This window comes from Theropithecus gelada, chromosome 15 (genome assembly GCF_003255815.1).
Source record: "Theropithecus gelada isolate Dixy chromosome 15, Tgel_1.0, whole genome shotgun sequence".
Classification (NCBI taxonomy): Eukaryota; Metazoa; Chordata; class Mammalia; order Primates; family Cercopithecidae; genus Theropithecus; species Theropithecus gelada.
In genome coordinates this window covers 11,790,658-11,802,919 of record NC_037683.1, presented here as the reverse complement: position 1 = coordinate 11,802,919, position 12,262 = coordinate 11,790,658, and the positions used below count along the sequence as shown (strand labels likewise).

The window sequence follows — 12,262 nt, the reverse complement described above, 5'->3', positions numbered from 1 at the left end:
GGATGGAGTCTCACCCTGTCACCCAGGCTAGATTGCTTAATGGTGTCATCTCAGCTCACTGCAACTTCTGCCTCCCAGGAAGTGATTCTCCTGCCTCAGCCTCCCGAGTAGCTGGGATTACAGGCTCATGCCACCATGCCTGGCTAATTTTTTGTATCTTTAGTAGAGGCGGGGTTTCGCCGTGTTGACCAGGCTGGTCTCGAACTCCTGACCTCGTGATCCGCCCACCTCAGCCTCCCAAAGTGTGGTCTCTTTGAGACTTCATAAATTAGGCCTCATCAGGCTTGGCTGTGGCTGCCACAGCTAGAGGGGCCGAATCTGGAGCTCCCAGACAAGTTCTCTAGACTGCTGTTACTTCTTTGTGTCCTTCAGGAGAGGCCTAACTGTGAAATAGGCTGTGTTTCTCTCTGCCCCCATCCCTTTGGACTCACAATACTAAGACTCAAGGCACACCTAGGGCTTGGGAGTCACAGATAGGAGAGGAAAACTGTAAACTGTCTGCTTCTCAGGGCTGTCCTCTATCAAATAGGAAACCACATACATAGAAAAACACTTTCCATAGGAGAGCTGCTCAGGGATACCCCCATGTCCTCTCCTACAGGTCCACTGCCCCTAGAAAGCACCTCCACACTGAATCATCCTTTTCCCTACCTTATTCTGGGATATTTATCCTAGAGCCTTGTGAAAACTGCCTATTGCAATATTTGACATTTTGAGAGAAGCTGTGTTCTCTTGGTGTCTTATTTTTCATCTGCTCCCTGTGGAAACCTCCTGATCTGTACTCCGCATCTGCCCAGTGCTGCCGTTTCTCATAGGTCCTGTGCTCGGTAGTCTTGCATGTTCATCTTTGACTAGAAGCAGCTCTCCTGGGTCGTGCACCCACTAATAATGTGCATGGAACCACCTCAACTGCCTCCCACTCTATCGGAGCAATGGTTGCATCCTCTCTTTTAGAACCTGAGCTTGAGGTCTGGCCTCAGGAAGCAGGCAGGGTACAGAGGCAGTAGGAATGTGCCATCTCTTCTTACCAGTCCCACATTTTCCCATCAGTCCACCCAATTCCCTGTTCCTGTGCTGTATCTGACCCCCCTGGCAGGGCTTCCCTTGAATTTCCAACCTTTCCCCCAAAGAGGGTCTTGCCTCTACAGAGGGTCTGGGTGAGTCAGTGTGATTTCCTCTGACCTGTGGCCTTTCTTTGGGCAGGTTCATGTGTATTTTTCGTTAATATCTTTCAAGAGATCTAAGTGGCTCCTAAGACATACTTATCCTTCTCTTCTTCAGCCTGTCCTCAGAAGATCACCCTTTCTCATTAGAAAGCTGGGCCAGTGAAAAAAACAAAAAGAAGAGGAAACCCTCTGCCCATCCCACCCTTGCTGCCAGTCCTCACCCCTCCAAATCAAGCCTGGCCAGGACTTCAGGACACACCAGGTCATTTCCCTCACATTACAGGAGAAGTACAGGCTCTCAGTGATCTCTTTCAGTTTGTCTACACTTAATCATATGTAGCAGATCTCAGAGTTCTAGCATGGAGTTTGGCCACTCTCTTGTTTCAATAAGTTGTCTTTATATATTGAGCTATTTTTTGCTTTTTTCCAAGAGTGCCAAGGAGTTATTATGCAAATGGTACTCCACTTCTTTCCAAGAAGTTCTTCAACTGCTATATATTTTAAATAGTGAGAAGATAAAGGTAAAATATGTCAGAAGGTTAAGAGGAACATATTTTTTAAAATTAGAAAGTTAGGACAAGAAAAGATAAAAGAAATGAGTAAATGGATTAAAAATAACAGTGATGAGACAAAATCTGAACAGTTTCAGAAGTCAGAGAATTAGATGAAAGTGCAAAAAAAGAACTCTAAGAGTAAAGTATGGCAAAAATATAAAATTAAATGAGAGAAGAGGTTTAAAAGAGCTAGGCTTTTAAATTTTTAATAAAATCTTAAAGATTAAAGGGCTAGAAAAGAACATGGTAAGATAATTAAATCATCTTAGTATTTAAAGATTAAAAAGCTAAAAGAATGTAAACAATGTGTAAGGATGTCTCTTTCTGTAATATTCCAAATTAAGGATGCGTGTATATTTACTGATGTAGAAAGATGTATAAGACCTCTAGTTTAGAAAGAAAAGCAAGTCACGGAACATTGTATAGTCCAAACATATATATTGCATAAAAGTTTGCAGATAGAGAAAAGAGTGGTAGGAAGCCAAACTACTGAAGTGGTAGGGAGATACTGAAGAGGAAAGGGAGTGGGGTGGGAGGTGTCATGGACCTCGTCAGTCAGTCCCCTTAGATGCCCTCAGGTCCCTTTACTGCACAGATCTGTGCTCTTTTTCCCATCCTGAGTTCCATGGACCTCCAGCACTCACAATGGTGCTCGCAGGTGAACTGCCTTTGCACCCCTGCATCCCACATGTGTAGACAGCTTGAAGGATTCACTTGGGCCTTTACATCACCCCATCCTCCCTCCCACCCTGCGGCCCTCAGCCAGTGACTGAGGCTGCAGGAAATGGAAGCCTCGCCCCTTGTCTCAGATGGGGACAACTCTGAGATGTCAGTTACCTTGAGCATCAGTGTCCAAAATATAAAGCAAGCTACGTATGTGATTTTACATTTTCTAGTAGCCACATAAAAATTCATTCTAATAAGGGGCTAGGCATGGCGCTCGTGCTTGTAATCCCAACACTTTGGGTGGGAGGATCACTTGAGCTGAGGAGTTTCAGACCACTGTGGGCAACATAGGGAGACCCATGTCTATACAAATAATGTTTTAAAAAATTAGCCAGATGTGATGGTGCACACCTGTGGTCCCAGCTACTTGGGAGGTTGAGGCAGGAGTATCTCCTGAGCCTGGGAAGTCAAAGCTATAGTGAATTTTGATCATGCCACTGCACTCCACCCTGGGTGGCAGAGTGAGACCCTGTCTCAAAAAAAATTTTTTTTACTTAAAAAAAATCATTCTAACAATGTATTTATATCATTCAACATGTAATCAGTGTGAAAAATTAATGAGATATTTTAAATTCATTTTTATTTGTACTAAGTCTTCAAAACCCAGTGTGTAACACACTTCACTTGGGATGCCCCCATTTCAGTTGCTCAGTAGTGGCTAGTGGCTACCCAGTCAGACAGCATCAGTCACATGGAAGCTGCTCCTCCACAGGGTTCTGCCTGAAACTGAAGTCTCACTGGGTTTCTTCTCGTTCCCTGTCCTGCTTCCTCCACTCCCTTAACGGTACCTTTTGCGGGCACTGCTTAATAAATCTTTTGCATACAAGTGTTATCTTTGTAACTGAAATAAATCTGGAAGGTTCAAAAGAAAGAAAAAAGAAAATGTCTGTCATCCCGAAGCCCTGATTTGTTATTTATTTGTTGGTATATCACTAAGGTAGCTGTAAACTCTAGTGACACTGGGTTTTAGAAGACTCGGGGTTCCTTTAGGTAAAGAACAACTGATAACATAACAGAACCCTGGTTTCTTGTGCTTTGTCATAAGTGGGTGACTTGAGCCTTTGATGTCTAGTTGCTGCCAAGATAAGTGGCCTGAAGCCAGCCTACGGTGATTACCTAGAAGTCTGGGTCAGGTATGCAGCATGTGGCCTCCTGGGCCCAGGAAAGGCGATGGGGGAAGCCAGGTCATCATTTATAAGAGGAATACCAGAGAGACCTGGCAAGAGAGAAGACAAAGGGGATAGATAGGAGGTTATGTGAGTCTTGAGCCCTTCCTGCATTAGGCACAGGTCATTAGAGTGACTTTTTTGGGTTGTTTGTTTTGTTTTGTTTTGTTTGAGACAGTCTCACTCTGTCACCCAGGCTGGAGTGCAGTGGCGCGATCTCAGCTCACTGCAACCTCTCCCTCCCGGGTTCAAGTGATTCCTTTGCCTCAGCCTCCCAGATAGCTAGGATTACAGGTGTGAGCCACCATGACCGGCCTGTTTTGTTGTTGTTTGTTTTTTAATATGCCTGCAGCCTTGGGTCTAATTGGCACCACTATAGAACTGTCAGAGTGGCCAGTGCCTGTCTGATTCCAAAGCCCCAACTTGTGTGGGGTGGCTCTTCTTGGTCTCCAGCCTCACAGCACTCCCTTCTCATGCGTAAAACCTTTCTGAGCCATTAGGCCATTTTTTTTTCCTCCCTCCCTCCCTCCCTTCCTTCCTTCCTTCCTTTCCCTCCCTCCCTCCCTGCCTCTTTCCTTCCCTCAGGACTCCAGCCAGAGATCCAGAGATGTCACATCTTTCTTAAAAAGACATTATAAACAGTCCCCTTGACCAAGGTATTATATAAGATTGCTTTTTATTTTTCCATTTCCAAGTAATTGGATTTTTCTGGCTTGTTTGTCTGTCAGGTGAGGTATAGATGAGTGAAGAGCCCTGCTAATTGGCTCAGAAAATAATTCCAGTCAGAAAGAGTGTGATGCCTACATTTCCTAATAGAGTAGCCCCATCATCCCACAACTGCCTTTTCCACCTTCCTTGATGCATCGTCAGAGAAAGGAGCACGCACATCTCAGGAATGCATTTCTCAGTTTGTTCCTATGAACAAGCCATTTATTAATTCAGCAAGCATTTACTGCTTATATATACTATATGCTATTACTCTTGAATGGTGGGCTTTGGTCCTTGTCTCCAGTGTTGTTGCCAGTCTAGGCCCTTTTTATGGCTTTTCTTGGATTTTTCAATTAGGAGATAAACCAAGTGCTCCTGGACTACCCCAGTGATGGCCACGAGGTCCTACCACTAGTGATTCTCCAAAAGCATTCTAGACATAGCTTCCCTTACCAATTCATACTGCCTTTCTCTAAACAGTCTGTGATTATTCAAATGCTCACTGGGCCTCCTTTTACTTTACACTCCACTGACTTAACTGATTGCTGAGGGATGTAACAGGACTTGGATGGTTCCATGACCCAATGCCTTCCTTGATGCAGTAAGGTCACATGCGGTCTTGATGAGGCCCCTGGGTCTTGAGGGTGCTTCAGTGTCGCCCTCCTCCTTGCTTACCAGTGGGGCGGCCCTTCGGGAGGAGGGTAAAGCAGGCCAGGGATTGGCCTGCCGTTCTTCTCCGTCTCAGTGCCTTTCCTAACTCTTCTGCTTCAGGACAGCAGCCCAGCCTCCAAGCCCACTGATGGACCCGTTAATGAAGGGGCCCTGTGGGAGTCAGATGGCACAAACCATTCTATGGAAAGCAAAGTCGTCTCTCTCCTTCGGCATTCAGCCCCTTCAGACATGGCCAACGAAAGACCCTGAACTAGAGTCCCAGGTCAACCTGTAAGTAAGTAAAAGAAGCATCATCTCAGTTTGGGCTTATGTTCACTACAGCTTGAAATCCCTTAATGTTAGAAAGAATAGACTTTTTACTTTTGAGGGGAGAGTGGGGAGGGAGAGAGGAGTGAATGTTTGGTTGGGAGACTGCATTTCTGTTCTTATTTGTGTATTTAGTAATATTCATTGAGCACCTACTCCATCCAGGTCCTGTGTCAGACATTATGAGCAAAATAGATTCAGTTCTTGTCATCAGTGGGCTTGCAGCGTATGGGACAGATAGCCATTAGTCAAATAATCACACAAATAAATACTAACAAATTGTAATAAGTTCTATGAAATGTGCTGCCTTGATTCAATAAACATTTACAGGATGCCTTCTACGTGACAGCAACCTACTGGAGATACTAGAGAATAAGACATTTTACCTACCTTTGAATATAAATAGTATATGGAAGCAAAAACATCCCAATGTAATACAAAATAAATTTTAATAACTAGAATAGACAATACATCAGTAGACTCTAAGGCCTATACGGTGGTAACTGTGTTTATATATACATATATATATATTTATATTTATATTTTTTTAATATTTACTCCTGAATCCCCAGGCCTTTGTTATGGTGTATGATAATACTTGGATAAATGAATAAGTAAATGAATAAAGATGATACTACAAGAGAGGGGTGCTTAGCTTTCCAGGGGGAATCAAAGGCAGCCAGATGCAACAACATGATTGACTTCAAAACAAATGAGATGCTTCATCAGTTCAATGCAACAAATATTTGTATGCTTACTTACTGTACCCAGTGCTTTTGTGAAGCGAGTTCCTAGATAGGGACATGGATCAGAATCACCAATGGGACTTTAAAAATCATTTATGCCTGAGACCTGCCCCTTGAGATTCTGATTTAGTGGATCTGAAGTGGATGAAGGAAGATACTTTGTCTGCCCTCAAGGAACTCCCTACTTAACCAGGGAGACAGACAAGTCACCAGGTCATGACAGTGATGCTGGAGAAGCAGCGTGAATAACGTACTAAAGGAAACCATCACCTGCTGGAGGACAGGGAAGAGAAGGGGTAACAGTTGAACTTGGCCTTGTAGAATGAGCACTGATCAGGCAAGAGAGAGGGAAGAAGACTTCTTTAAACCGAGGATGCCACAAAGCAAAGGCTCACATGCATGAGGCTGTGTTGATAGACAGTAAACCAGTAGTTCTTAACCCGGGCTTGCATGTGAAAATTACCCAGGGTAGCTTTAAAAACATGGAAGTCCCCCCTGCCCCTCCAAAATTCTGAGGTCTAGGGTGGGACACAAGAACTCGCATTTTTACAAAGCTCCCCAGGTGATTCTCACGTGTAGTAGACGTTAAGAAACGCTGCTTTTAAGAAATGTAACCACAAATAAGTGAACACAAAATAATTATGAAGCACTTTATATGCCAAGCAATGGGCACCATTGACATCATGCACTGAAGAAGTGATGCAGTTTGGAATGTAAACGGGTCACATTGTTTAGATAAAATCGTGATGGTCAGTTCTGTGGTGGATTCTTAAGGGAAACTAGCGAAGCCAGGAGTCACTGTTGGCTTTTCAGAGCTTCCACACCTTCCAGAAACTGCCTCTCAGGTGAATAAGATAATTGAATGTCTCCTTGATCTGAAATGGTAATTTCAAATTTCAGGCGATACTGAATTATCTGAGCAAGATGGACCCGGTAGTCTCGCGGGTCCTTAGTGGCCCCAGCGCACTGCAGAGGAAGGGAGGGAACCCAGGGCATCAGCTCCAAAGGTGGGGCGGGTGGGTAGCCCGTCTTCCCTCTTTATCACTAATTAGGAGAAGGAATTTGTGTCTGGGGGGTTTGGAGGTAACCCCAGGACCCTCAGCGCTGCAGCTCGGGGCAAGAGTTAAAGTCCCCGCAGTGGAGCTTGTCTCCGCAATGGAGCTTGTCCCCGCAGTGGAGCTTGCCCGCGCTGCCCCCTTTCCAGACTGCAAGGGCCACAGTGCACCGCGCGGATGACTTGTAACAGGGGCGGGCAGGAGCACTGGAGAGCCTATGAGCACAGCGGAAGCATCCCGAGGGTCCGCCTTCCGGCTCTATTGGTGAATCCGATTAGGGGTGGGACCGAGCCATGGTGATTGGCGGCCGGAGGGACAGCAAAGGTGCCACGCGCTTGGTGGTGGGGGCTGCGGGACTGCGGCTGCTGCCGGGTAGGACCAGGTAGTGTGCACATCTCCGTCCTTAGGAAGGAGCCCAGCAACAGATTCTGGACTTGAGTGGCCTCACCCGCTGATGTCACCCAGCTGCATGTAGGAATGGGTGGAGTCAGGCCTTGCTCTGGACCCCAGATTTAGGGGCCGGACTTGAAACCAAATTCCAAGCAGCCAGAGAGTGGGTTCCCTGGAAAGATGTGTCTTTAAGAACCACTGCCATTTTGTGGGCTGCCTATTCATTAACTCATTCATTGAACAAATATTTATCGATCACCTGTGTACCAGGCACCTTGCCCAAGCATCCTAAATGCATTTTCTCATTTGTTCACAAAACCCCAATGAGATAGGTGCTGTTATCTCCACTTTACAGGTAAGGGTGCGGAGGCCCAGCCTTTTCTGGGACGCACAGCTTGGAAGTGACAGAACAAGGACTGGACTTCGGTCTGTCTGGTCCAGTGCCCATCTCTTAACCTCAGCGCACTCAGGCGTGCAGTCAGGAGAAAATTATTTATGGGATGGCAGCGTCCACAGGGCTTCTCGGTGCTGTCCAGTGAAGTATATAACAACAGTCCAGTGCTGAACACCAATGAAGTTGACCAAGCACCAAGTAAGGTCTTACACTAGGTACCACAGTACCACAAAGACGTACTTTGAAGTTGGTGCTTCTTAGGGAGTGGTAGGCAATGAACCTGTGAAGGGAGACAGAAATCAACCCATTGGGGAGTGGGAGCCGTTGGTCTTGACTCTCTAGACGGGGCCTTAGCATGCTCAGATTTGAAAGTTGGAAAGATAAGTGGCCTCAGTAGGCAACTGGATTTCAGTAGGATGAGGCTGGTGGCAGGGAGACCTATCAGAGCAGAAGATATGAAGGTTAAGAGTTCTGATGAGCAACAGGAATGATGGGATTGATTTGGGAAGTATTTTGAGAAAGATTAGAGTGGATCTGGTAAGCGTATGAGTTGTGGGGTGAGGAAGTGAGGCTCAGAGCTTCAACTCAGGGGGCTGAGTAGTTGGTGTTGTCAATAAGAGGGCACTGAGATGAGAAAGCACAAAATATAAGATAGAATAAAGCAAAGGTCATGTAGAAAATGACATCAGGGGCCAGGCGCGGTGGCTCATGCCCTTAATCCCAGCAATTTGAGAGGCCAAGGTGGGTGGATCACCTGAGGTCAGGAGTTTGAGACCAGCCTGGCCAACAAGGTGAAACCCCGTCTCTACTGAAAATACAAAAAATCAGCCAGGTGGGGTGACACGTGCCTGTAGTCCCAGCTGCTTGGGAGGCTGAGGCAGGAGAATCACTTTAGCCCAGGAGGCGGAGGTTGCAGTGAGCCGAGATTGCGTCACAGCACTCCAGCCTGGGCAGCACAGTGAGACTCTGTCTCCAAAAATAAAAAAAAAAAATTGCAGTCACGGCTGAAGAAGGGTACAGTAACATCTTTGGGAACAGGAGGCACTTAGGAAAGTCTTCTTGGAGAGAAGGTCAAATGGACCTTGAGAAAGGAGTAGACCTTTCTTCTTTCCTTTTTTTTTTTTTTTTTGCATCAATTTTAATAGGCAGGGATTGGGGAGGAGAGGATTCTAGATGGCGAGATTGACATGGCAAAGGCACAAAGCAGGGGCACTCTTTCAGCACACTTTTGAGAAATAACAGCTGTCCTGGTTTGCCTCTTGTGTGGTGTGGTAGTGAAAGTCTGGAAAGTCAAATTGAGGGACATATTGTGCAAGATGTTGTACTGAATCCTGGGGTCATTGGGAGGTGCTGAATGGCTTTTGAGACAGGCAAGTGGTGGTTTGATGTCTGCTTTAGAAAATTAGTTTCACTGTTGTGTATACTGAAGAGCCCAGTTACGGGCTGGACTAGTGAGGGGTTTGTTGGTTGTAAGTGACAGGAACCCAACTCAAATTAGCTTAGGCCAAAAAGAGAATGTATGGGTTCATGGAACCCAAACTAAGAAAAGAGACAGATCTGGCTTCAGGGCTGATTAGATCCAGGGCCTCAATGCTGTCAAGTCAGATCGTTATCTCCTATTCCTTCACCTCCTATTCTCTCTTTCCCCATGCTTCTTGCTGCCTGCCAGCCTCCCTGTCCTCGACTGTCCATAGTTTACTTTTTGATCTTTTGAGCAAAGTTGCCATGTGTTTGAGTTTGTCACCAAGGCATTATACAAATATTAGGCAATTTTGTTATTTCGATATGTTTTTAATTTTTTAAATTATTTTTAGTTTTCGGCCGGGCGCGGTGGCTCAAGCCTGTAATCCCAGCACTTTGGGAGGCCGAGACGGGTGGATCACGAGGTCAGAAGATCGAGACCATCCTGGCGAACACGGTGAAACCCCGTCTCTACTAAAAAATACAAAAAACTAGCCGGGCGAGATGGCGGGCGCCTGTAGTCCCAGTTACTTGGGAGGCTGAGGCCGGAGAATGGCGTAAACCCGGGAGGCGGAGCTTGCAGTGAGCTGAGATCCGGCCACTGCACTCCAGCCCGGGCGACAGAGCGAGACTCCGTCTCAAAAAAAAAAAAAAAAAAAAAATTATTTTTAGTTTTCGTGGGTACATAGTAGGTGTATATATTTATGAGATACATGAGATATTTTGATACAGTTATGCAATGTGTTATAATCACATCAGAGTAATTGGGGTATCCCTCGCCTTAAGCATTTATTCTTTGTGTTACAAATAACCCAATTATACTCTTTTAGTTATTTAAAAATGTATGATTAAATTATTTTTTACTACAGTCACCTTGTTGTGCTAGCAAATACTAGGTCTTACTCATCCTTTCCATTTTTTTTGTACTCACTAATTAACGCTTTCCACTAGCCCCTGTCCCCTACTACCCTTCCCAATCTCTGGAAGCCCTCCGCCTACTCTCTACCTCCGTGAGTTCAATTATTTTAATATTTAGTTCCACAAATAAGTGAAAACATGCGAAGTTTGTATTTAGACCCTTTTTAATAGCTTTCAAAAGCTTTGAAATACCTAGTTTGTTCCTAAGTATAGGGCTACTGTGTTTTAAAACAAGTGCCAGAAAGTAGCTTTTAGTTTACTGTTAGGAGGAATTCTATTCCCCTGCCCTTATGTTTCCAAAAGAAACTTCTGCTTTACTCCCATGGAAGAGAGAGGTTGGAAGGAAGGGCGGCTGACTCGTCCCCTGCCTCCTTTCCTCTCTCCCTTTTGGGATCTGGTTGCCCACAGAGCTTGTATGTTACCTCGCCTCCTGTTTCTATGTGGGTAGGCCTGGGGGCCCATCTGTTTCCATTCCCCTGTTGGAACTTGACAGTCCTGAGACTATTTCCCTTGCAGCCGACCTGGCAGGTGTCTGCCTCTCTGCAGATCAGACTCTCCCACAAGAGGGTTGCCCCAGGGTCTAAACTTGTGGGAAGTAGTAGAAAGCTCATTTGGCTTTTGGATTCAGCTTTGTTTGCCAATGAAATACTGACCACTGACAGCAAGGAAATTTCTTATTTTCTTTTTCTTTTTTCTTTTCTTTTTTTTTTTTTTCTTTTTTTGAGACAGGGTCTCACTCCATTGTCCAAGCTGGAGTGCAGTGGTGTGATCTCAGTTCACTGCAACCTCCACTTCCTGGGCTCAAGTGATCCTCCCACCTCAGCCTCCTGAGTAGCTAGGACCACAGGTGCGTGCCACCGTGCCCAGTTAATGTTTTTGTATTTTTGATAGAGACATGGTTTCGCCATGTTGCCCGGGCTGGTCTTGAACTCCTAAACTCAAGGAGATCTGCCTGCCTCAGCCTCCCAAAGTGCTTGGATTACAGGAATGAGCCACTGCACCTGGCCGATATTTTGTTTTTCATTTGCCTGACTCCTGTCACTAATTCCCAGCTAATTCCAAAAAGACAAGAAAGGGTTGGTTTATTAATAAGTTCCCAAAGCTCCAACAACTATGAGACAGGTGAGGATTTTGGGGCTGGGGCTGGGTTTTCTTTTTTATTCCCTTTTTCTTCCCTGTCTTAATAGAGTACCTGGCATGTAGAAAGTGCTTACTATTTGTTGCGTGTAAGTTAAGGGTACTAGAGTAGAGATGCCAGTTAGAAGACCTCAGCAGCAGTGAAGGTCTGAGCTAAATTAAAGAAAGTAAAAATGGAAAAGGGAGAAGGGGCAAGAAACTATGACAGGGTGGAATTCTACAAGTATTCTCATGTGCAAAATGGCATATACAAGATTATGGTTCGGGTGCAGTGGCTCACACCTGTAATCCCAGCACTTTGGGAGGCTGAGTGGGTGGACCACTTGAGCCCAGGAGTTCAAGACCAGCCTGGGCAATATGATGAAACCCCATCTCTACCAAAGATGCAGGAAAATTAGCCGGGCATGGTGGTGTGTGCCTGTGGTCTCAGCTACCTGGGAGGCTGAGGTGGGAGGATCACCTGAGCCTGGGAAGTTGAGGCTGCAATGAGCCGTGATTGTGTCACTGCACTTCTGCCTGGGTGATAGAGAACTTGTCTTAAAAAATATATTAAATTTTTTTAAAAAAAGATTATGCATTGCAGCATCATTAGTAATAGAAAAGATTGAAAACCTTTTAACTAGGGGCTTGGTTAAGTAAAATATGGTATGTCTACTCAATATAAGAAAAAGTACAAGAGGCCAGGTGTGGTGGCTCATGCCTGTAATCCCAGCACTTTGGGAGGCCGAAGTGGGTAGATCACCTGAGGTCAGCAGTTTGAGACCAGCCTGGCCAATATGGAGAAAACCTGTCTCTACTAAAAATACAAAAAATTAGCCAGACGTAGTGGTGGACGCCTGTAATCCCAGCTACTTAGGAGGCTG

The 12,262-nt window shown here is 45.4% G+C and overlaps 1 protein-coding gene across 1 annotated transcript in view; it reads left to right on the top strand.

The window, feature by feature from the left end:
- Positions 1 to 12,262, top strand: part of GARNL3 (GTPase activating Rap/RanGAP domain like 3) — a 172,226-nt gene that overhangs the window by 13,153 nt on the left and 146,811 nt on the right. The window contains exon 2 of the mRNA XM_025360304.1: positions 5,092 to 5,262. Coding sequence (XP_025216089.1) covers positions 5,092 to 5,262 — 171 coding nt within the window. The remainder of the gene's footprint in view (positions 1 to 5,091; positions 5,263 to 12,262) is intronic.